Source organism: Phyllostomus discolor, chromosome 5, assembly GCF_004126475.2.
Source record: "Phyllostomus discolor isolate MPI-MPIP mPhyDis1 chromosome 5, mPhyDis1.pri.v3, whole genome shotgun sequence".
Classification (NCBI taxonomy): Eukaryota; Metazoa; Chordata; class Mammalia; order Chiroptera; family Phyllostomidae; genus Phyllostomus; species Phyllostomus discolor.
Genome location: NC_040907.2, coordinates 109,066,647 through 109,090,009, shown reverse-complemented (window position 1 = coordinate 109,090,009; position 23,363 = coordinate 109,066,647). Strand labels below are relative to the sequence as shown.

At 43.9% G+C, this 23,363-nt stretch overlaps 1 protein-coding gene across 1 annotated transcript in view; it reads right to left on the bottom strand.

Moving 5' to 3' along the window:
- Positions 1-10,136: 10,136 nt before the first annotated feature.
- Positions 10,137-23,363, bottom strand: part of FRMPD2 (FERM and PDZ domain containing 2) — a 98,628-nt gene continuing 85,401 nt past the window's right edge. The window contains 9 exon segments of the mRNA XM_036027506.1: positions 10,137-10,319; positions 10,321-10,397; positions 10,400-10,489; positions 14,213-14,297; positions 17,568-17,811; positions 18,091-18,098; positions 19,464-19,637; positions 21,422-21,507; positions 22,337-22,430. Of these exon segments, the coding sequence (XP_035883399.1) occupies positions 10,137-10,319; positions 10,321-10,397; positions 10,400-10,489; positions 14,213-14,297; positions 17,568-17,811; positions 18,091-18,098; positions 19,464-19,637; positions 21,422-21,507; positions 22,337-22,430 (1,041 nt within the window).

Here is a 23,363-nt window from a genome sequence, read left to right as displayed (position 1 = left end):
GAGTGTCCTCCTTGGCTCACACTGTGGCCCATAAGGTCTATTTCTTTTGGGCATTTGCTAATCCCACATAGTTCCAGGTTTTTGTTATGGTGTTGGCTATATGTCTAATATCTGGTAATACTGGATCTGCCACTTCACTCTTCTTTTTTTATTAGATGTTCCCATCTTATTTTTCCTTGATATAATGTTTAGACTCAGATTGTTGAGTCTCAAAAGAAAATGCTTTCAAAAGAATTTATGCTAATATGGAGTTGCATAGAAAGAACACAGAAATATGTTGAAATGCATTACTTTCATGGCCTTTGAGCTAAGACCCTGAGCAGATTCATTTGAAGGAAATAGGGGCACTTTGAAAGTCATGAAAACTCCTTCAATGAATGGAGAAGTAAAAGGTGCAAACTGGAACATTACATCTGTCCCAGAATGTGTGTACAGTACCTTGCCTTGTCCAAGTTTATCTTAATATAGTCACAAGGGTGTCCAGCCATCTGGGGTGTCTGCACCACACTGGAGGAAGAGTTGTCTTGGGCCACACATTAACTACATTGAAACAAGTAATCACAAAAAATATTTCATAATGTTTTATGTAAATTTACAATTTTGTGTTGGGTCACATTCACAGCCATCCTCGGCTGCATGCGGCCTGCAGGCCGCAGGTTGGACAAGCCTGATGGAAGACTGGTTCTCAACATCTTTCACAAAGGGAATTCCCCCATTCCCAGCCACAAGTGCAAGGGTACACATACACCCACACACACACTCAAACACACTTGACATATACCCCACAATTGAATAGAGGTCACTATTCGGAATGAGTCTCAGAAGTGATAGACATGATCTTTTCAATATTAGTTCTTAAAAACTGGGCCAGACACTCCATCACAGATATTCTTCCCAGGCTCCTTCTCCTTCCTGGTGGCCAAACCAGTGGGCACAGTCTCTGGACCAAGGACATCTGAGGGCTCTTCCAGTTGAAAGAACATCCATGCAGAAATCATCAGGTCCTGCCTTAAGAGACTGTGTTCATCTAAAACAATACATAGGTTTTGCTGGGTAGCCTCCACCATTTGGCCGGCAGCCTGTCCTAAACAGAACAGTTGCTCTGATTTCCAATCCTACTGGACAGCAAGGCTTGTTTTAGCCTCATTAGAGAGAAATATCCTGTAAGGGAAAAAGTAGGACTCATGACATGTGATGGAAAGACATCTCTGTTATATAAGTTTACACTGAATATGAAAGACATATTCAAGGGAAAATGTAAAAATGTATCAAAAATAAAATCAGATAGATGCAGTGTGAATCTATCTCTTCTAGCTGCATGCTTTTGGAATAATTAAATAAACATTCTAAGCTACATTTATAAAAGAGGAATAGGAATATCATTCAAAGTTGATGTGAGGATTAAATTAAATCATTTATAGATTCTACCTATGCACTATTACTGCCTAACAGGACAAAATAAAATAATTTGTTACGTAGGTTAAAAGTCCAAGGACACACTACTTCATCCATAAGCAAAGCTCTCTATGCCCTCCAACACTTTTCCCCACTTCCAGGATGAAAGAGGGAATATTTACAACAGAGATTTTTAAACTCTTGGGAGTGATGGATCTGTTAGAGAATTCAAAGAGTGTTGAGAGCTGCTTTTTTCCAAAAGAACCATACAAGTCAACATGCTGCAATAGGTACAGAGGTCCATGGATGCCTTGGGGCACATCTGTGGGGTGCTCCACAGAGCCCAGCCTAAGAACTAATGTCTTGATCACTCACAGCTGCATGCCTGCCTTCCATCATCAGAAAGGTAAGTGAAGGTAACCAGACTAGTGTCTGGACTCACAATGCAGCCTCATTCTGCCGAGACAAAGTGATACCCACCTGAGGGTGCCATCACCTGGGTCCATGGTCTCCTATAGGTCTTCCCATTCACTCTCATAATCTTGAGACTCTTCCAGAGGCAAACGCACTGAGGGAGCACTCCAAGAATAGAACTGTGGCAAGGGAATGTGTTGCGCGTGGGTCACTGGCCAGCAGTGACCACGGACCGCTGCGGATGGCTCACCGAAAAACACGCGAGAAAAAACACATGCACAGAGATAAGACTAGTTTCTGTGGGGAAGTAGGGACGAAATGGCCACCACCCCTAGTGGGGAGCGCGCCGATTTACTGTCCATACCTGCTTTTATTGGGCTCATTTTGCAAAATAATTCAGGTAAAGTACAGTACTCATTAAGGGGAATTAAGGAACTATAGAAAACAAGGAACTCTGCCAGTCTATTGAGTCGGGGTCAAAGAGCTATAAGACTTTGAGGAACAAACTAACTTCCTCCTTGGACCCCTCTCATTCAACTGAGAGCATTCTAAACAAAGAAGGTTTCACAGTAATTTACATGTTCTTTCTTAGGCCTGATCACCCAGGGAATCCGCCCTTTTCAGCACAGAGCTACACCACCCTGTCATTGTTTCAGGCTTAGGTGGAGCAAGGGGACTAAGGCAATAAGGAGATTTTCTCCCAGACGATGAGAACTCAGGCTATATCAAAGCCAAGGAACTAGAGTACATCACCCCCTTTTGCTGCAGCCCCCCAAGTCCTTCTTTTGGGGAGCCTCCCAAAGTGATCGTGCCTGTTTTAGGTCATTCCCCCCCCTTGGGGAATCTTACCCGTCTTTCGCTAACCGACCAAGCTTTTTGGGGTTCAGTTATGAATAAAGCAGCAGAAGCAGCATTCCTGCCAGGGAGATAAGCTTTTGTCTCCTTGCTGGCTTATGGTTCCAAGGGCATTCCCTTAGCCTTAGCCTAGGCGGGGTTTTCAGCTCCTGATACCAGTCAGGGCGGTTCCCAACAGGAATGGTCCCTGAATCTGCTTCCAAACATTTCACACAAGGTAGCTGGTCTTCTGATACACATTTGATAGGAAAATACACTTCATCATCCACAGTAGGAGAAGGAACTTCAGGCAGATGATGCATGTCACCTTCCTCATCATCCTGGTCCAATTCAGGACTAGAAAACAGGAACCTGTGGGTCTTTCAGCATTGGCTAGAAATTCCTTTCCCCAGCTTCTGTTGGGAACCGCCCTGCCTGGTATCAGAAGCTGTAACCCCCACCTAAGCAAGGCTAAGGGAACGCCCTTGGAACTGTGAGCCAGCAAGGAGACAAAAGCTTATTTCCCTTGCAGGAGTGCTGCTTTTGCTGCTTCATTCATAACTGAACCCCAAAGCTTGGTCGGTTAGCAAAAGATGGATAAGATTCCCCAAGGGGGGAATGATCTAAGACAGGCACAATCATGTGGGAGGCCCCCCAAAAGAAGGACTTTGGGGGCTGCAGCAAAAGGGGGTGATGGACCCTCACTCCTTGGCTTTGACATAGCCTGAGTTCTCAAGTCTGGGAGAAAATCTCCTTATCTCTTGGTTGCCTTAGTTCCCTTGCTCCACCTAAGCCTGAAACAATGACAGGGTGGTGCAGCTCTGTGCTGAAAAGGGAGGATTCCCCGGGTGATCAGGCCTAAGAAAGAACATGTAAATTACTGTGAAACCTTCTTTGTTTAGAATGCTCTCAGATGAATGAGAAGGGTCCAAGGAGGAAGTTAGTTTGTTTCCCAAAGTCTTACAGCTTTTTGACCCTGACTCAAAATAGACCCTCAGAGTTCCTTGTTTTCTATAGTTCCTTACTTCCTCGTAATGAGTACTGTACTTTACCTGAATTATTTTGCAAAATGAGCCCAATAAAAGCAGGTATGGACAGTAAATCGGCGCGCTCCCCACTAGAGGGGGTGGCCATTCCGTCCCTACTTCTCCACAGAAACTAGTCTGTCTCTGTGCATGTTTTTTCTCGCGTATCGTTGAGCCATCCGCAGCATTCCGTGATCACTGCTGGCCAGTGACCCACGCATCAAGCTTCCCTTGCCTTTCAGGATTCTCATCATGGTGCATCACAGGAGAGCCAGGCAGTGTTCAAACCTTGTCAGAGACTGCTCTGGGGCCAGGAGGTAAACAGTGAATAAGGCATGACTCCTGTCCTTGAGGAGCCCCCCATTTAATGGGAGGAGTGAGCAGTAAATAAATGTCACAATCCAGGTAGTAAGTGCTATGGTAGAGGCAGCACAAAGTATTATGGGTGCAGGGGGAGTTCCTAACCAAGCTCAGGAGACCATGGCGGACTTGTCAAGGGGCATAACATTGCAAGCAAAGCTATGACCCAGTTCTAGGACTAACTCTTCACATGGGAGTCACTCAGAACTCAGGCAAGTTTATTAAATTTTGGTTTTCTCATCTAAATAGTGGGAAGATCAAGAAATGTATAGAATATTGGGATGCTTAAATTAAATAATTCTGATACAGCAATCTCTGGTTCCTGGTACAGGGTAAGATCTTAAAAAGTAGGAGATGCCATTATTGCAACACTGATTATGATTGTTACTTCAACAGAGGAATTAGATGAAAAGGGATAAAGCAGGAGGTTGGGAGCAACTCAAGCAGGTGACCTTCAAATGTTTTGTGCAAATATCAGATACTTTCCTGAGCATTGAAAAAGTGCCTATTTGGAAGCAGCCAGCTAGAATGACATTTACTCCCTGTGTGATGCAAGAGGCAAATGAAGGGTGAGACTCATTGTCTAACAATGAAGACACAAACATGACAATGAAAGAATAGCCTTCTAGATGCTCTCCAAAGTCACCACACATGCTTTTTGATTAAAAAGAGAAGCCTGTGCAGATGGAACAGCATTTTGCAGTTTCAAATATGTGGAGAAGGTGCTCAGAAAATATCTGTTGAAAATCTAGAGATGATGAGTAAGAAAATCTAAAAGAAATGCACACAGATTTAGTTTTTTATCAAAATAATGAATCTTTGTTTATCAGCCTCCTTCCCCACCCCAAAATCAATGGGTTGGCATTGTTACATGTCCCCTGACCCTCCCTTTCCCTTTCTAGCAATGCCTCTTTTCTTTAAAATCAGCTTAGGTACCTCCCAATAGCTACAAGCCCCCAAACAACCTCAGTTTTTGCTGTCAACAAGAGCTTATCTCTGCTCATGAGAGCTACATGGTATATGGAAATGTGCATTTCATGTAAATATACACACATTCTTATGTATATAAGGAAACTGCATGTAACTGACTAAAGAACATTCATTCTAAAAAATCATTTATTTAAAAATCACTAAGCTCTTCAAGGGAAAATTGGTTTAAAACTTGAAGATACTTGGTTGAATTGTATAGAAAATATGGTTGCTTAGTTGTATAGAAATTGTGCAGAAAAACAAATGGAGATTTTGTTAAAGAATGGGAAATCCAACCTATTGCCCAGGTGCACTCCGCACCACCACCTCCCAGGAGCAGTCCTCTGAGGAGGAGAAAGAGGTGGCAACATGTATCCGTTGGCCACACAGTATGGAACTGTCCAGGCCTCAGACCCTACCACCATATGCTTCCAATATTTTTAATGTGCTCCTTGCTCTCCTGGTTTGATCTGGGGCTTCAACTACTGGCCCTGCCTAAAGAGAGAGAACCAGGGAGGCCATCAGCCTGGAAGGCAAGAGGCAAGCTGGCCAAAGTCCAGGGGGGTGCTTAGTGGCCACCAGAGTAAAAAATCCTGGCCATCACCCCACCACAGGTCAGGGAGAATGACTTTCTTTCCTCCCACCTTTTCACACATGCCACCAAGCTGCCCTTGAGATATTGTTACAGGGTGCAGCCAAGAGGGGGGACGCCAAATGGGCATTTTAAAATGGGGTCCAGAACTCAAGGTGTCCAGGAGATTTTGGGATGTCTCCATCCGCGCCCCCCCCCCCCCGCCCAGGGTGTGGGTTGGGGGAAGGGACAAATGGAGCAGGGCCATTGAGAGCTGTTTAGCATAGCAACAGCCTTGCAGCTAAGCTCTGGCGTGGTTGTTTGGCATATCTATAACCTTTGACTGGTTGCATAGATATGTTAAGTAGCTGTGATCAGCTCTAAGCCAGGGGAATGGAAGTAACTTCCCCACCCAGATGTAACTGGGGGGGGGGCGGGTCCCCTGAGTTACAGCACCTGTGTGGGAGCTCAGAGAGGACTGGCTCCAGGACATGGGGCCACGCCTGCCCAGACTCGTGATGGCAGCCCAGTAAAGCTGGAAGGATATGAGTTCTGGCATGTGAAGCCGAGTGTGGGAGGAGTCGGAAATGAGGCTGCAGAGGAAGATTGGCTGCGGGGATTTAAAACCCAGATTTGGCGGCCATTGAGGAGGAGAACCATGCGCAGCCCTGAGAGGAGAGAACCATGTGGCTGTGGAGGTGCAGAGAAGATCATGGCCATTGGAGAGAGAGCCACACAGCTTTAGCAGAGTGAAGACTCCCGCAGACCTGAGAGAGGGAGAACCACGCGGCAGCCCTGGAGGAGAGAACCATGCAGTTTTGGCAGAGTGGGGACTCTCCCTTCCTGCAGCCCTGAGAGAGAGAACCACGGGGCCCTGGGAGAGAAGACCATGTGCCTGTGCCAGAGTGGGGACCCCCACAGCTTTAGAAGGGGGAACCACCACCTGGTTTTAGCAGAGATCCCGGTGACTCAGCTTAGGGTGCCGGGAACCCAGGGAGGTCTCCCAGTCGAGATGGAGGACTAACTGAGAAGAACCAGAGGACTGCCTGAGCCATGGACTTCTATTTCCTTTCCTGAGATACGGTACTCTGGACTGGGCAAAGGGGGAAGGAAGGAAGGACTGTGTCTGTTTGTGGGTGTTTTAAGGGACTTTGGGATTTTGGTGAAGACATTAGGTGACTACTTTAAGTTTGTATAGCATTAAATAAACATTTCCTTTCCTTTTCACAAATCTCTGGCATTGAGAGACGTCTTTCCTAGGGTGGCAGATATAACAGACCCAGGGCCTTCTTTCAATAATAATATATCGTCCCAGGCCCCCCTTGTTTTTTTCTGTAACAATATGACCTGGAGTCTGACTGTGAGGGTGGGGAAGGGTGAGCAAGGGAAAAAGAGGCACAAAAAGTCCCATGAGACCCCCAAGGCACAGCTTATTTCATGGAAGGGGCAAGACTTAGAGATTTGGGGGGTTTAATAAGGATGGTAGCATTGCTTTAGAGCAAGGCCAGATGTTTGGGCAGGTGGACATGCCAGGTAAAGAAGCAGGGTCCTTCATCAAGGGCTCCAAGCTAGCCTGGGGCATCTGGGAGTAATGCAGCAAGGATTCCTATCAAGAGCTTGAATGGATCAAGGTCACAGAACTCTCTGCTGACCTTTAGGTACAGTTAATGACTTCAGCTGCTGCTCTAGACACAAGATAACTAGAGGACAATCAGCAGACCTGATGTGAGATCCCTGCCCAGCCACATTCCCCAAACAAGCTGGCAGGGCCCAGAACGCCAAATATTGCAACGCTTCAAAGACTGCTTAAAAGAATCCCAGTTAAGTTTAGTCGGTGAAATCATTGTGAAGCCTTTGCTTATTACAGGGGATTTACTTCCCTGAACAGCTGTTCTTTAGAGACTTGGGCCACCAAAAATCATGTGTACCTTCCAGAAAGACAAGTCAAATGAGTAGACAGTATTTCAAGCCTAGATACTAAGGATTTGTAATTGCCCCATTTACTGTTGTTAAACTCACAACAAAGCTCAGGTTTTATGTCTTTTTTGTGAGGCTTAGCCTTCTCAGTTCTCCAGCAACAGGCCCTGTCTGATATTCCTGTAAGCCCTACCTAGTGCAGCTGGGAACTCAGGGCCACTGCTCCTGTGAGCCCCAACAACAGCATTTAACATGTAGGATTTGCAGTGTCTCTAAGATATCAAGTGGAAAAGTCCAGTGGACTACTGGGTTTGAAGAATAAATAATGATTCTGTTGAAGATCAATATTTAGGATTGTCAGAGTGGTATGTATGGAATGGGGAGAGTAGATGCTTTCCCCTGAGAATCTGTATATGGAAAGCACCCTGCTGAAGGCAGTACCCAGGCCCCAGCCTGATGAGGGCTCTGTCCTGCTGTTATATTGCTCCTGTTCTTAGCCAGGCATCAACCTCACTCACTCCACTCAGCCACACTCTGACTCCAGAGCAGGCCTCACAGGGCTCTCCTTCACCCTCCCATCTGACCAATAGCCCTCACCTGGCAGCCTCATTCATCCCTCAGCCAGCTGTCCTGATGACACAGCTGGCACAGCAGCTGCAGTAGAGTTAGACCTTTAGCCTCCTTATCCAGAAATAGTGTTCTGCCTCCCTGAAGGCATAGAGTAACTCTGGGTTCCTTTCAAGAACTCTGCCTTAATTTTACATTCTTAAATGACTATGAAGACTTCTATCAATTCTTTCACTAAATACTGGTTGCTAAAACTACATGTGTTTTAATTACATGAATTTAACTATATGTGCTGGAGGTGGAAGGAGAGAGAGAGGGGAGAAATAAATGGAAGCATCTGCAATTAACAACTTTTCACTCAATGAGGGTAAGCCCTGAAGTGAACATCAGTGGGAAACTTGAATTTGTCATCTCTTCATTCCTATAAGGCCAGCATTTAAAGATGAGCATTTTGCAGAGAGCCCATAAACACAAGTCACCAGACTTTATCAGAGACTTAACCAAACATAAATAAATAACTAATCTGTTCCCACAATGGGGAGGCAGAGGGGACATCATATCTTCCAAAGTGATGTTCAAGGGCAATATGGCATGAGGTGATTTTCACCTTATTCCCTAACTTTGGAAACATGATGATAAAATGGGCAACCTCAAAAGGAAGTGAATTCTGCATCCCTAGAGATATTTAAGCACAAGTAGGACCCCTACTTCGGGAACATCACAGAGCAGATTTCAGCATGGGCTTCAAGGTTTGGAGTCAATGATTTTTATATTGAACAATCCTGAGATTCTGTGATGAATTCTTCAATGAATGAAGCAGTGACTACCTATACTAATAATTAGTTTTAAAAAATAACTTATCAATAACTTATAACCATGTTAGATTAATGGCTCATGGCAAGTCAAACTCCAGGCTATACCTAAACCCAGAGTCACTTTGTAAGCCAGTTCTCAGGGTCTCTGTCCATCACCCCAAATTATCTGGCAGTAAAATCTTTAAAATTCCAAGAGTGGTCCCATGCCTACAAGGAAGTAGTTTCTTTTATTTTTCCTATAAGATCATGCTCATAGCTGTCCTTAGATAAATCTCTGTAGATTACTTCTGTTATTATTTAATCAATTTTTTCAATTACTGCCTAGAATACACTTGTGTTTATGCATTTTTTAGACAATGAAGTGAATAACACTGACAAATGTGCTTACCCACTTTGTTCTTGTTTGCAGACTAGTTGGTTTTTGTTTGTCTAGCGCAGTCTTCTTTTAAAAGTTGTCTGAATATATTTAAGGAACACGTGGCTCCTGTTAGTCACAGGTCTCACCCTGCCTAATTGCATTATGTGGTCTACTTCACATTTCATGTCACTGACAAGTCCCTATAGATCTGCCTTTGTCAGTCTTCTAAGTTGATCAACAAAAAAGACACATATAATCTCACTGGGTTTATATAGTGTAAAACACAAACCATTGTTCCTCATTATTTGTCTGCTTTGTGCTCATGCTTCCACCTAGCACACACCTAGGAGCAGTATCTTACCCTTTCTCAATATTTGTGCCCCTCTCTCTGCTTTTAATAGGTCTCTGTGCACTTTGGATATCTGTAATAAATATGTAAAGCTGAATCAAATAGTATGTTTTCCATCAGGACAGGACTGAGAACTGGAATAGTTAGGGCTGCATGAGCACAAAAATAAAGCTAAGTTAAAAATGGATATTGAAATGAATGTTTCAGCCTAGTTTTGAAAATGTAGGCATGTTTTTTTAAGCTGCTGCTGATTGTGAAGCATTATATTAGCAATAGAGGTGATGATGTATACAGGAAATTCTTTCTTACCACAACGCTTTAAGATGCCATGAGGGAGCAAGACACAGATTTGAGTGCTGAGAAGAAACCCCAAGGCAGCCTCCAAACCATCTGCAGCCTTCAAAAGTTCACAAGCTGTAATTACAGCAGCTCCAGACCTTATGCTTGTCTTGTGTTGGCCTCCCCTCCATATGCCTAGAACAGTGCTGCGCCTAGTATCTAAGTATCTAAGCACAGTTATTGATGACTCAATTGTAATTTTTAGCCACAAAATGCACACAATTTACAAAATATCTGCAATGTGGTGAGTCTTACCCAGTCTTCTGATGTCACAGACTGAATAGCAATTTTGCCTCATATCCTTTTCCAAAGAGGTAGGCAATGCCTCAGCCTCTACTTCCTGTTGCTGTCTGCATAAATGAGGGTTGGAATCCCCAGGACGCATCAAGGAAGTAGCCCAGGGTCTCCTTTATGTCTTGGTCCCATTGTGCCTCTCTGGTGGCCTGTTGCCAAGACTCTGGCCTGAAATCCAGGCCTTCCCCTATTCTGGGGAGGCACTGTCCCTCCAGCTGTCCTCTTGATCTAGGCTGGGGCTCTGCTCTGAGTCAGTGCATGTTGCCTTGGCAAATTCTTGATCTGAAACAGGTGTCTCTTAAAAAAAAATCCTAAGGATTAATAGATCCATGATGTACAGTGAGAAGAATCTAAAAGTTGCTTCTGTAAAAAATAACAAGGAATTTTTTCATGTAGAATAGAGCAGTTAAGAGATGCACTCTGGGGTCATCCTCCCTCTGTCAGGACCCTAGCTCCCACAGGCCCTAGGCAGCACACTTATCCATCTCTAAGCCCCTTAGCTTGGGACCATTGGAAGCCCTTGATGAATGTGTTTGTTTGTTTTTAATAAAAATTATTTTGAGCCCTGGCTAGTGTGGCTCAGTGGATTGAGTGCTGGCATGAGAACCAAAGGGTCACCATTTTGATTCCCAGTCAGGGTACATGCCTGGGTTATATGCCAGGTCCCCAGTGGGGGGCACACAAGAGGCAACCACACATTAATGTTTCTCTCCCTCTCTATCTCCTCCCTTCCCATCTCTCTAAAATAAATAAATAAAATCTTTTAAAATATTTGAAAACTTAAACAATATAAAAACAGAAGTAACAATGACTCTTTATTCCACTTTCCAACAGGAAGTTTTTTTAAGTTTCTTTGTCTTCATTTGTCCTCATCCCAGATGGCCCATTTCACAGCCTCACTTTCCCTCCCAACATGATGCCCTCCCCTGGGTCTCCTCTTCACTTCTCCAAATATTACTTGATTCTTCTCAACTGTTTACATTCCCCTTGGGCCTTTTAGGTTCTGATTTTGATGGCCTTTTATGGTGCACTAACACCACTCAACTTTCTAGAGGATAAAAAGAATCTGTGTTTCAGTAGGAAACTATGCATTGCCTCTAGCACAACCTGGGGGTTATCTGATTTGAACTGTATTCATTTCTCTGAGATAGTTCATAACTCTGTATAAGTTAGGAAACCTTTTTGCCCAGTTTTTGTATCTGCCTACTTCCCTCATTGAATAAGTTAGTTAAAATCTCTAATGTGAGCCCTGGCTGGCGTAGCTCAGTGGATTGAGCTCGGGCTGGGAACCAAAGTGTCCCAGGTTCGATTCCCAGCCAGGGTACATTCCTGGGTTGCAGGCCATAACCCCCAGCAACCGCACATTGATGTCTGTCTGTCTGTCTGTCTGTCTGTCTCTCTCTCTCTCTCCCCCCTCTCCGCCTTCCCTCCCTAAAAATAAATAAATAAAGTCTTTAAAAAAAAATCTCTAATGTGTATTCATTTTACATCTCAGGGTCATGATTTTAACTTTTCCTAAAAATTATCTTGTATTACTTACATCCCATGGCCTATATCCATGATGTAATATAGCACATACACTAGCCAGCCAGACAGAGCTGAGCTCCCATACCTGCCATCACCTATAAGAAAGAAACTTTTGCTGCCCAGCCTAGTGGTCTCCTCACTTGTCTGACTGTTCAACCCCCACAATGAGAGGACCTCCATATATGTACTTTTATTTACATATGAGTCATAAACACTATGACTCTATTGATACATAAAGTACTTTTTAAAGGGTATACATAAAGATGTATAAGACCAGCCCTGGCTGGCGTAACTCAGTGGATTGAGCACGGGCTGCGAACCAAAGTGTCGCAGGTTCGATTCCCAGCCAGGGTACATGCCTGGGTTGCAGGCCATGACCCCCAGCAACCACACATTGATGTTTCTCTCTCTCTCTCTTTCTCCCTCCCTCCCCTCTCTAAAAATAAATAAATAAAATCTTTTAAAAGAAAGTATAAGACCAAAAAAATAGGAAAAGCAGTCTTTTTGTTCTCATGATTCTTGGGAGACCTCCAAAATCTCATTTTGAAACATTCCTCCCCTTCTAGCTCATCATCCCTGTACTTCCTCCCCAGCAAGCCTTCATCCCCTTTAAGGCTCTTCATGCATGGACCTGCTACATTTTCACCACACTCTCCCTCCCAGCCACACATGTCCACATTTTCCTTTATTCTGCTTAGATTCCATGGTCTGCCCCATAATCACTCCCTTAAAAACAAGAGCACTGAGCTCCCATCCTCTTGCCCCTCTCTGCCTCTATCATATGTTATTTGCTGGTGCTGTTTTAATTACAGATATTAGTGACTATTTGTACGTGTGGACTTTGTGCCTGCTTTTGAGACACTGACTAATACCAAATGTAGGGATGCAGAGGTAAAATGGACACTCAAGACTTCCAAATAATCTTTCTCTACTTTCTTAGTAAATTCAGTTTCCTGTTCCCTCTACTCTCTAAATTATTTCTCATCTTCTCTCTCCTCAAGTTCCCCCACCTTACCTCTTACTTCATAGTGAGAATGAACACATTCAGACAAGAATCCTTCATCTCTCACACTAAACTCAGCTGACCAGCCTGCATCCTACCACAACATCCTCCTCTACTAATACCCCAACATGCCTCCTCTAATAGCCATACTATTTCTCTGTTATTCAAATGAGTGCCTATACTCACTATTTCTGTATCTCCCCCTTCTCCCTTGTACGTACTCTAACCAGGCTTCTGTGGCCATTGTTCACTCCCCAAATGAAATTGTCCCAATCAGGGTCTCTAAAGATCTACCTCTTCCTAAATCCAAAAGACAATTCTCTGTCCTCATGTCACTCTACCTCTCAGCAACATCCAGTATAACTGAGCCCCCATCCTTCTTGAGAGCATTCATTACTCATTTATTCTACTTAAATGTTCAGATTTTACTCTGAACTCTGTCCTTGTCTGGTTTTCCTACCACCTCCCAGACCACTTTTTAGTCCCATTTGCTGTCTCATTTCTTTGAACCAGGCCTCTCAAAAATGTTAGAGTTTCCCATGGCTTACTTTGTCAGCCCTCTTCTTGACTTTTTCTGCACTCTTTGCCAAGGTAGTATCATCCATTTCATGGCTTTAAATTACATTATTTGCTGACAATTCCCAAATCTACTTTCAGTTCTCCTCGCGTAACTGCCTAATAGACATCTCCATTTGGCTGTTCCATAAACAGTTCAGTTTTGCGTGCTATCAAGAACTATTGCTTCTTTTCCAGGTATTGTAAACTCCTCCTTCTATGCACCCCCTATCTTTATAAGTGGTGCCACCATTCATCCAGCTTCTCAAGCCAAACTTTGTTTTCTTTCTTCATACCCATATCTAATTGAAATAGAATTCTCTGGGCTCTACCTCCCAGATGTATCCCAAATCTGATTACTTCTTACCAACTATTCAACTACAACCTGAGTCCATGCCACATAATATCTTCCCTGAATAACTACTGGTTTGCCTCCCCTATCCCATCTCCATCAGCAAGCAACAAGTAATCTTTCTAAAGCATAGACCATGTGAGGGTATGTTCCTGCTTAACACTTCATCTTCCACCACCACTCCCTTCAGTGGCTTCTCATTGCAGCCAGCACATTACCAAAACATATAAGGTCCTACATTATGTGGCCCCAACTGCCTCTACACTTCTCCTTCTATTCTCCCCTTCATTAACTACAGTCCAAACACCAACTGTTATCTTTTTGTCCTTCAAACATCCAGGTTATTCATGTCTCAGAGACTTTTCACTTGCTATTCCTTCTGCTTGGAATGACCTTACTCAAAATGTTTGTACATCTGCCTCTTTCTCATAATTACTTTATTCTAATTATAAATTAAATGTTCCCTTTCTTGGTCTTCAATCTGACCTTTGGATTCACACAAATGAATGAAATTTCCTCTCCAGTTGGCTCCAGGTAGGAGAGAGAAAGCATGCCCACCATACCTTACCCCAAGCCATCCCACCAAGCTCTTCTGGGTTCTCCCAGGTGGAACTATTTTCCAGGACAGAGGACAACTTTTCCTCTGGTATTTCCTGGATATACCAACAAAACCCAGGGTACCAAACTCCTCAGCCTGATCCTTGTGTGTGCAAAACTTGACCCTCTTTCACCCTGTTCAATTGCTTTAAACAATTGCTGTCATCTAAGCTTTATTCCAAATGGGTAAATTTCTTACTTCCTTCCCATAGCTCTTCTCACCAAAGTCAGCATCAACCAGCTCTCAGAATCTGAGCACTAAAAGAATCTGAATCACTAAGTCTCTTGTGCTGTCCCTAGTGATTCTTACCCTCATTTTATAGATGAGGAATCATGAGCCCTAGAGAAGTTAGGCAACTGCCCAAAGCCCATGCAGCAAGTGAGTGACAGAGCAGGTGTGGGGGATTCCAGGGTGTGCCCACAGATCCTCTTCCAGGCTGAGGCCCTCATTCCCCAGCTGCTAAGGGTGTCAGAAGCTGATGGCACTCAGCAAGCCCCTTCCCAGAAATTCTCAGCTCAAGGGAGCTGCCTCAGCCAAAGTTAGGCCCCCTCCCTTGGGATAGCCCATGTGCCAGTGCTGGTTGATATTCAGGGCAAAGGCACAGACTCTCATGTCCCACATAAGAACAACTGGAAGAGGCCATCCCAGCTCCAGAGTTCCCTGTGGGGTCAGCAAAGACCCCTGTTGCAGCTGCATCACATTTCTTCTCCTTTTCCAGCCCCTCAAACTGTTTTCCCCACCTTCCCAGGAGTGTTTCTAAGGATGGGCCCTATACACCTATGACACTAGAATCTCTTCTGCAGAGCCTGTGTCCTAGGGACCCAACACACCACATCATGATAGTTAATTTTAAGTGCTAACTTGGCTAAGCCACAGTACCCAGACATTTGGTCAAATACTAGTCTAGTGTTCTGTAAAGGTATTTTTTTAGGTGAGATTAATGTTTAAATCAGTAGATTGTGAATAAAGCAGATTAACCTCTGTAATGTAGGTGGGCATCAATCAGCTGTAGGTTTTAAGAGAAAAAGACGAAGAACTCCAAGAATGAATACCACCTCCAGATTGCCTTAGGATTCATGCTGTAACATTAACTCTTCCCTGGAGTTCCAGATGCCAGAATTAGGCTATCCAACCACCATAATCACATGATCCAGTTCCTTAAAATTTATCTTTTCTCCTCTCCTCTCACCTTCCCTCTTCTCCTCTTTTCTCTCTCCCTCCTCCTCTCCCCTCCCATTCCCCTCTTCTTTCTCCCTCTTCCCCCCCCCCATATATATGAACCTGCTTTGGCACACATATACCTTCACACATACACATCTTTTGGTTCTATTTCTCTGGTGAACCTAATACAGGCATCAAGGTAAAACCTCTGATTTTTTTCTTATTCCAATGCCTCTTTTCCTTGCACTAGACCTTTTATGGTTAATTTACGCATTAGGAGGATGGATCACATTCTGCTGTCCATTTCGTTCCTCAGAATAGAAATCCTTACCTTCCCTCACTCTGGTTTTGTATCTGCTTCCTTTGTTTCTGGTTTCCCCACAATCAGCTCAGCTGTCATAGAGTCTGGCTATAGAGGTTTTATGGCCAAGACCTGAACATGTGTAACCATATACAGGAAGATTCAAACATTAAGAGAGGCAGAATCATGGAGGAAAAGGAAAAGTCAGAGATATGACCTCATGAACTTGTTACCAACCAAATGAGTTTGGGGACCAGCTATTTTCCTGTCCCAGTGAGAGAAGCTGGCATTGAATCCTACCTAGAAAGCAAAGTTGGGCTTCTCAGAACCCACCAGACAGGAAAATGGTTACCTGAACCTGAGGCATGTGGAGAGAGCAAGGACACCACATCTTACCTGCCATCCCTGTTCTGTCTCAGGCAAGACACCTGAAGGAGGTAGGCAAGGTAGGAGCATGAGCCTCAGTAAATGGAGTACCTCCTACAAGAAACCAAACTCCATAGTCAAATGTGGAGTTGGCATGGCCATGCATCTCCTCTTCTGTGCTCTCCACTATCTCCCTGTGCTGGCCCTTCTACCCCCTACCCCTTATATGTTACTCACTTCCAGAAAACTGTAGAGAACACCACTGTGGGCCTAACTTCCCAAAGTGCAAGGAGGCAAGGCCACTAGCCTGCAGCTCCCACAAAGGTAATGAACCAATATTGGACTGGAAATAGCCAGAGTTTACCCAGGGCCTATTCATAAAGCATCTGCCAATAATAATGCCTTTCTCCAGAGACACAGTGACTCAAACAAATGGCTCTTCCAGTTCAACCTTCTTTCCTTCCACCCCCTAATCTCAATACCACCAGTCATGTAGGTGCTGCAGGCAGTGCTCAGCTAAGGCCCTGGGAAACTCCTGACTGTAATATTGCCACAGTTCTCAGAGAATAGCCCTTAGATCTGAAGCTAGATGAAAAAAGGCATTCCCCACCCAAACATACACTGTTTTGGGGATACTCCTTGCTCCCTACCCCACCTGGAACCCTTCTCCACCTTCATGCAGCATGTGTGTGCTGTGCTCCAGAGGTGGGCCTGTATGGGCAGCAGTGGGGCTTCCTACTGGGCTTAGCTGGTGCCAGCATGAACATGGATAGAGACAGAGAACAGAGGGAGGCTGGTGATGACTGCATCCCTCAGTTAACATCACAGCTCATTTCAGTGAGTCTGCTCCAGCTTCTGGGATTGGGTAATTGCTCCTTCCCATATCCCTTCAGGCTTGGGGGAGTGGGTAACTGCACCTCATGTTCCCAGACCCAGGGCTCCATATCTCCCTTGCCCACACCTTTATTAAAATCCCCTCAAGTGAGCCAATTTTCTGCCAGAGCCCTGACTGACATGTACAATATTTCATAGAGCTTTTTTGAATAACTATTGAGAAGTGTCTACTTTTCACATTTTTTTGAATTACATATTTATCATATTCAGGATAAGCAATGTAACACTGCACCCAAAGTTGTGAATTTAGTAGAAAAAGGGGAAGAAGGGCAAAATGAGAACCACTACAGTCCCTTTAGCCTTATACTCACTTCCCAGAATGTGTTAGGAAACCTTTAGACAACATAAAAGCCCAGGGTTTAATCTCAGTTTCATTATGAACCTAATTAGAAGCAAGGCACACTCAAGGTCAGCTATTTAAACACTAAGATGGAAAATTAAATGTGAGAATGTTCTGCCAATTACTCTCTGTGTGTGAATCAAAGTCCAGGCTCCAGGTATGATTTTCAAGATCACAGAGTATTCTCTACAGTGAGTGGGCCTGAAAAAAAGCATGGTTGACATAAGCTTGCACATGAGGCTACATCATTCATGGCCTCCCACCTGGCAGACAAGGCCTTCTGTGGGCTTTCCATTCACAGCCAGAATAATGTCACCAGCTGCAATGGCCCCCTTCTCCTCAGCTGGCTGTCCTGGGAAGAGCTGCTTCATCCTCAAAAGATCATTTTTGAGGTGGCTGCAAATCTCTCTCTCCATCTGCACAAAACTGAATCCCAAACCACTGGCATTCTTTTTCAGTTTGACTTCAAATTGTGGACTTGTGTTGTAGGATGTGAATGAATAAATCCTTCAGTAGATTACAAGTGAAACTGACCAGCCTCAAAATGCAAACTATCAAGTAGATGAACTATTTGTTTTACATAAAATGATTTCATTTTGTTAATTTTATGACAGAATCCATTATATATGTTATAGATCAGTGTTGTCCAATGGAAATAGAATGTTAGCTGAAAATGCAAACCACATAGGTAATTTCTGTTTTAAAAGTGAGAGGAAAGAGGTCAAATAAACTTAATAATATATTTTATTTATGATTATATATCTCTAAATATGTCTAAAGTATTACCATTTCAACTTGTAATCAACACAAAAAGAGTATTAATGAGATACTTTATTCTCCTCTCATTAACTAAGTTTTCAGAAACTGAGAGTGTGTTTTATCAATTTGGATTAGCCACATTTCAAGTACTTAATAGGCACATGTGACAAATGGCAATCACATCACACAGTGCAATTATAGATAATCAACAAAGTCTATATGTAAAGATATAGTTCATAGACATATACAATATGCCCATTGCATTTAGTAAAACTAGTATCACATACACTCTTAGTACTCCTTTAGAACTTCAACCATTTTTTAATATATTTGGAGCTAAATTTTGCATAATTAGACTATGGAAACAATTATGGCCAACTCCATGGAAATGCCTTAGTTGCTGTTTTGTTTAGCCATGTGGACTGACCATAGAAAAAACAGCTGCCTCTGGGCACCCAAGATAGATACAGTCCCAGGAGCCTGGGTATCTGGCAGCCAAAGAGGCCTCTCAGCATCCTCTCATTTGGCTTCTTCAGCTCAGCTGGCATTGTTCCATATAGGCACAGAGCACACTGCCTTTGTGAACTTTGATTTGGGGCAGGAAGAAAAGCATCAGAAGCTCTTAGGTGCAAATGTGTTGTATGACTAATTTCACCTTCACCATTATCTGGCCCCTTTGGCTCATTTTGTACTCAGTTTCTCAAAGGTCCTCACTGGAATCAACAGTGAAGCAATAAAAGAGGACAGGTTTGTTTATGAACATGTGTGCTCCTCCACCCAACCCATCACTCACTATGGCTACCTTGCATCCCACCTGACTTACACATTCCAGAAAATCTCTACAAAGGGACTGGGAAAACAGTTAAACTCCAAATCATAATATCCTATGTAAATAAGCCTTTTTCCTAGCAGAAAACAAAATCACAGGGAAGTGCAGAGGGGCAACCCTCAGAAGATGTGCACTGATGCCCTAGTAAACTGATTGTGGGTCTGCTTTTTAAAATGATGCTGATAAAAAGGTCAGATTCTGAACACCTTTCTCTCTCAGTCTGCTTCATTATTCCTCAGATCCTTTGTTACAAATACTTAGCTTGAATGTGGAGCTTTGGTCAGAAAAATGCATGACCCTTTCATTTCAATTTCATCCCCAAATACTTAACACAAACATTCCAACAGCTGCTCAGAAGCCCTCAGAAGGTTTGGTGGCAGAATTATGCCTTTCAGTCATTCTGGGACAATGCATTATTTTTCCAGAAACACATTTTATTAGATTGTCTTCCACTATATCAGAAAGCTGACCACATCATGACCACCACTGCTCACTATCTGAGAACCCAGAAAAAGCCTTCCTCCTTTCCCTTTTGAGTTGACCATTCAAAAGCAGCACAGAATGACATGACAATAGTAACAATTCTCTCTCCTCTCATCATCTGTCCTGAGACACAGCTTGCAGGCTTGCCAGGCAAGGCTGTTGCCAAGGAAACAGCCGTGCATTCAATTCCTATCCCATTATTAACAGAACGATACTGCTGTGCAGTCCTCAAGCCTCTTCTCTCTAACACCAGTCTTGCAACCTAGGATGGGTGAACAAATGCAATTTATACCTTGTATATCACCCAGAAGGTTCTCCCTTCACCCTGCAAATGCTTTTTAATTTTCTGATACTTTCAGTAGCTGCTTCACTTGAATCTCAAATTAAGATCTCCAAGCTAGCCTATCTGTTGGGATCCAGAGCCATATTTCCAACTGCCTATTGGACAAATTCTCCTGGAAGTGATATATGTGCCTCTATTTCAGTGTATTCAAGGTCAAATTCATTTTCTCCCCCTCACTCATCCTCACTTTCTCCTCTTCCTTTTACCAAAAACATTTCTCCCCATGCATTAGCTCTTCCAGAATATGGGACATCCCTCAACTAATCTGCCAGGACCACACTTGCAGTGGTCAGCTCTCCCCTGCTGCCCTCAAAATTCTCATCTGATTTCCAAGGCTTGAATGTTCACCATCAGAAACATCTCAGTGCACACTACTTCTCTCCTCCTTCTCCTGCTGCCAGTGCCCAGCTGGACTGTGGCTAGCTCCTTGGCTTGCTGGACCCTAACTTCTCCTTTTGTAGCCTGTCTTCTTCATGGACATCGAGGGATTGATCAAAGACACAAACTAAATATGCAATACTCTTGATTAAGAGTCTCCAATGTTTCCCATCAGCTAAAGTCCCAGCCCCTAGCACAATATCCCATGCCCATGCCAACCTGGACCCCCTTTACATCTGGTTTGATTTCCATCCCTCTTCACACACTCAAACGCTTGTTACCCAAATCATAGTTCAAGAACCAGTGGCTCGATATCACCTGGACACTTTTTAGAAATCTCAAACTTCCATTCAAGGGAGTTGGACCTCCTAACATTCTTCTGTTGCAATTGTCATTTAGCACTAATCCCATGATCCTAGAGTGACAATTCCTACCTGTCATCACCACCAGTAGGTTGGCCAAGTACCTTTTGTAATATTAATTAGCAAAGGTCTAAAGAACAAAGAGTACTAGTAAATTATGATTCTGTTCTCAAGATATGTGAATCAAGGCTGTCAATATAAGTAAATTACCAATACCCAGAAGATTTCTTTGGTTAAAAAAAGCAAAGCTTTCCAGAAGGGGCCTCAGGAGTCCTACTGAGAGAGCCATGCTAGCTCTGTAGTTTAGGATACTGGGGCAAGTAGAGTCTCCTACCCTCAGGCAGAGATTGAAACAATGTGATAATATCCAGATGCTGCCTGGGTGAATGCCTCTAGCTCTCAGCATCTTGAATTTCTACTTCACTGTAATAAAAAGATTCCCAGGATGATGTGGCCTTTAACACCACAGCATGATGAAAACCGAAAGGACTGGGGGGTGGTAGTAGGGGTGGGGGGGGATCAGCATATGCAAAGGTAGGTTGTTAGTAAGAGAGCCTAAGAGTAGGTGGAAGCCCTGGTCACTTAGTGCTGAAACAGAGAGTGAGGGCAGCCAGAGCCAGGCAAGAAAAGTGGCCCCACTCCATCAGCTCTGTTCAGCTGTGTGATTCCAGAATCCACATTCAAATGACAAGGCAAATGACAAGTACATTTTTCAAGGCTGTTTATAGGGGTTAGGTTTTCCGCTTGGGAACATCTGTCTGCTTCCTCCTGGCTTTCACATCCACATAGAAAAGGAACAGTAAAAGGAAGACACAAAAGAAAAACAAACAGACAACGAAGAAAGTGTTGTTTTGTTTCCTGCCTGGGTCCCTCCCACTCGCAGGAAATTGCAGTGTCTGATGTTGACCAGGAAAGCTCTGAAAGGAAGGGAAATTCCCCAGTTATGAGTGATGGTGCACTTACCTGCCTGGAGCCCTTAAGGCACAGCACAGCTTGCTTGTGGGTGAGGCCACACAGACTCATTCCATCAACCTGCAGGAGCCTGTCTCCTAGCAGGGAGACAGATGTGATGTTCAAAGGTCCCTGAGGCTGCAGGAAAGACTGTCCTGGGGTTCCCTGCCCAGTGGACTTCCATGCAGCTTCAAGGAGAAGTAGGAAGCAGAGTAGCAAGGAGCCCTGCCTGGGCCTGAGTGCCAGCGCTGCTGTGAACATCTTCCACTACCAGTGAGAGAGAAGCCTTTCGATTGGTTGGGCCATCCCTGTATAACCCCATCCTTTCTCCTGTTTTTCTGTGAAACTGTTTTTGAAAGTTTTTCAAGTCTCTTTGGGTAATGTTTATCTCCAGAATATTTTTTATTTTAAAAAAGGTCAGGGAGACCTGGTTGATGCCAGAGACACTGGAATTCTAGGAGAAATGAAGTAAGAGCCTAAGTGCCCTTTTTGGTTCAATTATGGCTGTTTTAGAGAACAATCTAAATCACCTACTTCTGTTAGAGTGGTGGACATGAGGAAAGACAGAGAGAAGGGTCACCAGTGTCCACCCCAGACACTAAAGTGAGCATCACCAATGTATTCTCTGTCCTCCATGGAAACTACTATTTTCTCCCATGAAGGCCAAACTGTAACATGCTTATTTAAAATCTTATGTTTTTGAGTCACCTTGTGGTTCTCAAAGTGCTACTATTAATATCTGATTGCTATATGAACCTATCAAATGGGTGGGCTAACATAAATTGTCCCCTTTTCCAGGTGAGGGAGCTATGATGTGGTGAGGCAGTTATTTGCACAATGTCTCAACAGTGGGAGCAGGGCTGCACCTCCCAGGTCAGGGCTCTGCACACTGAAGAATGCAGTTCCCAGCATGATTCCATTCCTCACCCTGCAGGATCTGCCCTTCCTTGGCAGCTGGTCCTCTAGGAATGATGGATTTCATGTATATCCCTCCATAGGGCACACCTGTGTTAATGCCACCCTGAAAAATACAAAAATGTCACCACCTGTCTGTTCCCTCCTGGAGGGCCTCCCTGACCTTCAGGACTAAAAGAGCCCCCATCTGCCTGCCACTGTATCTCCATGTGATACCATCTTATCTATTCACTCATTTGTTTAGCATATAGTATCCATGAGCAGGTACTCACAAGAAATATAACAATACGAGCTGTGTAAGGGAGCTGCTGTATCCAGCCCCAGCAATGGCCCATGGCAGGTGTTTGAAAATCAGAGCCACATCAATGCACCACACTGTCTCTCCATAAGCAACAGCCAATAAAGGTGAATTCAGCTATGGACTGTGCCTATCACATCAATGTCTGGTGCCTGGTATTTCCTGTATGCTTGTGTGCTGGTTTGTGGATACAAAACTAGAATTAAACTATACAGTATTCAGCAACTTGCTTTTTTTAACTTAATAATTGATTGTGAACATCGCTATAGGCCACTAGATAAAGATTTAACTCTATCTTTCTCTTCTAATTACTTCATGCAGGTATATACACATAAATAGATTGTTAAATCAGTGGGATTGTATCAGTCCCGTATAGTATTTTTCCTCCCTCCTCCAGGATCTGCCAGATAGAGCTCACAAACCAAATGCAAAGTGTCCATTCTGAAGAGAGTTGTTACCAACCTGGCTTTGTCCTGACCTTGAAAGTGGGAGCAACAGACTCTATCACGACCCTTCTCTGGGTGGCTGTGGATATCCCTCTCACCTTTGGCTTGCGTCCCTCCAGACCCACCCTGCTACCCTCTCCTTGCTGCCCAGCGTAAACTCAGGGTTAGGACTCATCACCCAATTCCACCCACACTGCTCATCCCAAGTTTTCCCTATGTCTCCCAGTTTGTTTTTGAACTCCCACAGCCTACAAAGGCCCAAAACAACTTTCTTGGTTCACCCATTTCTCATATT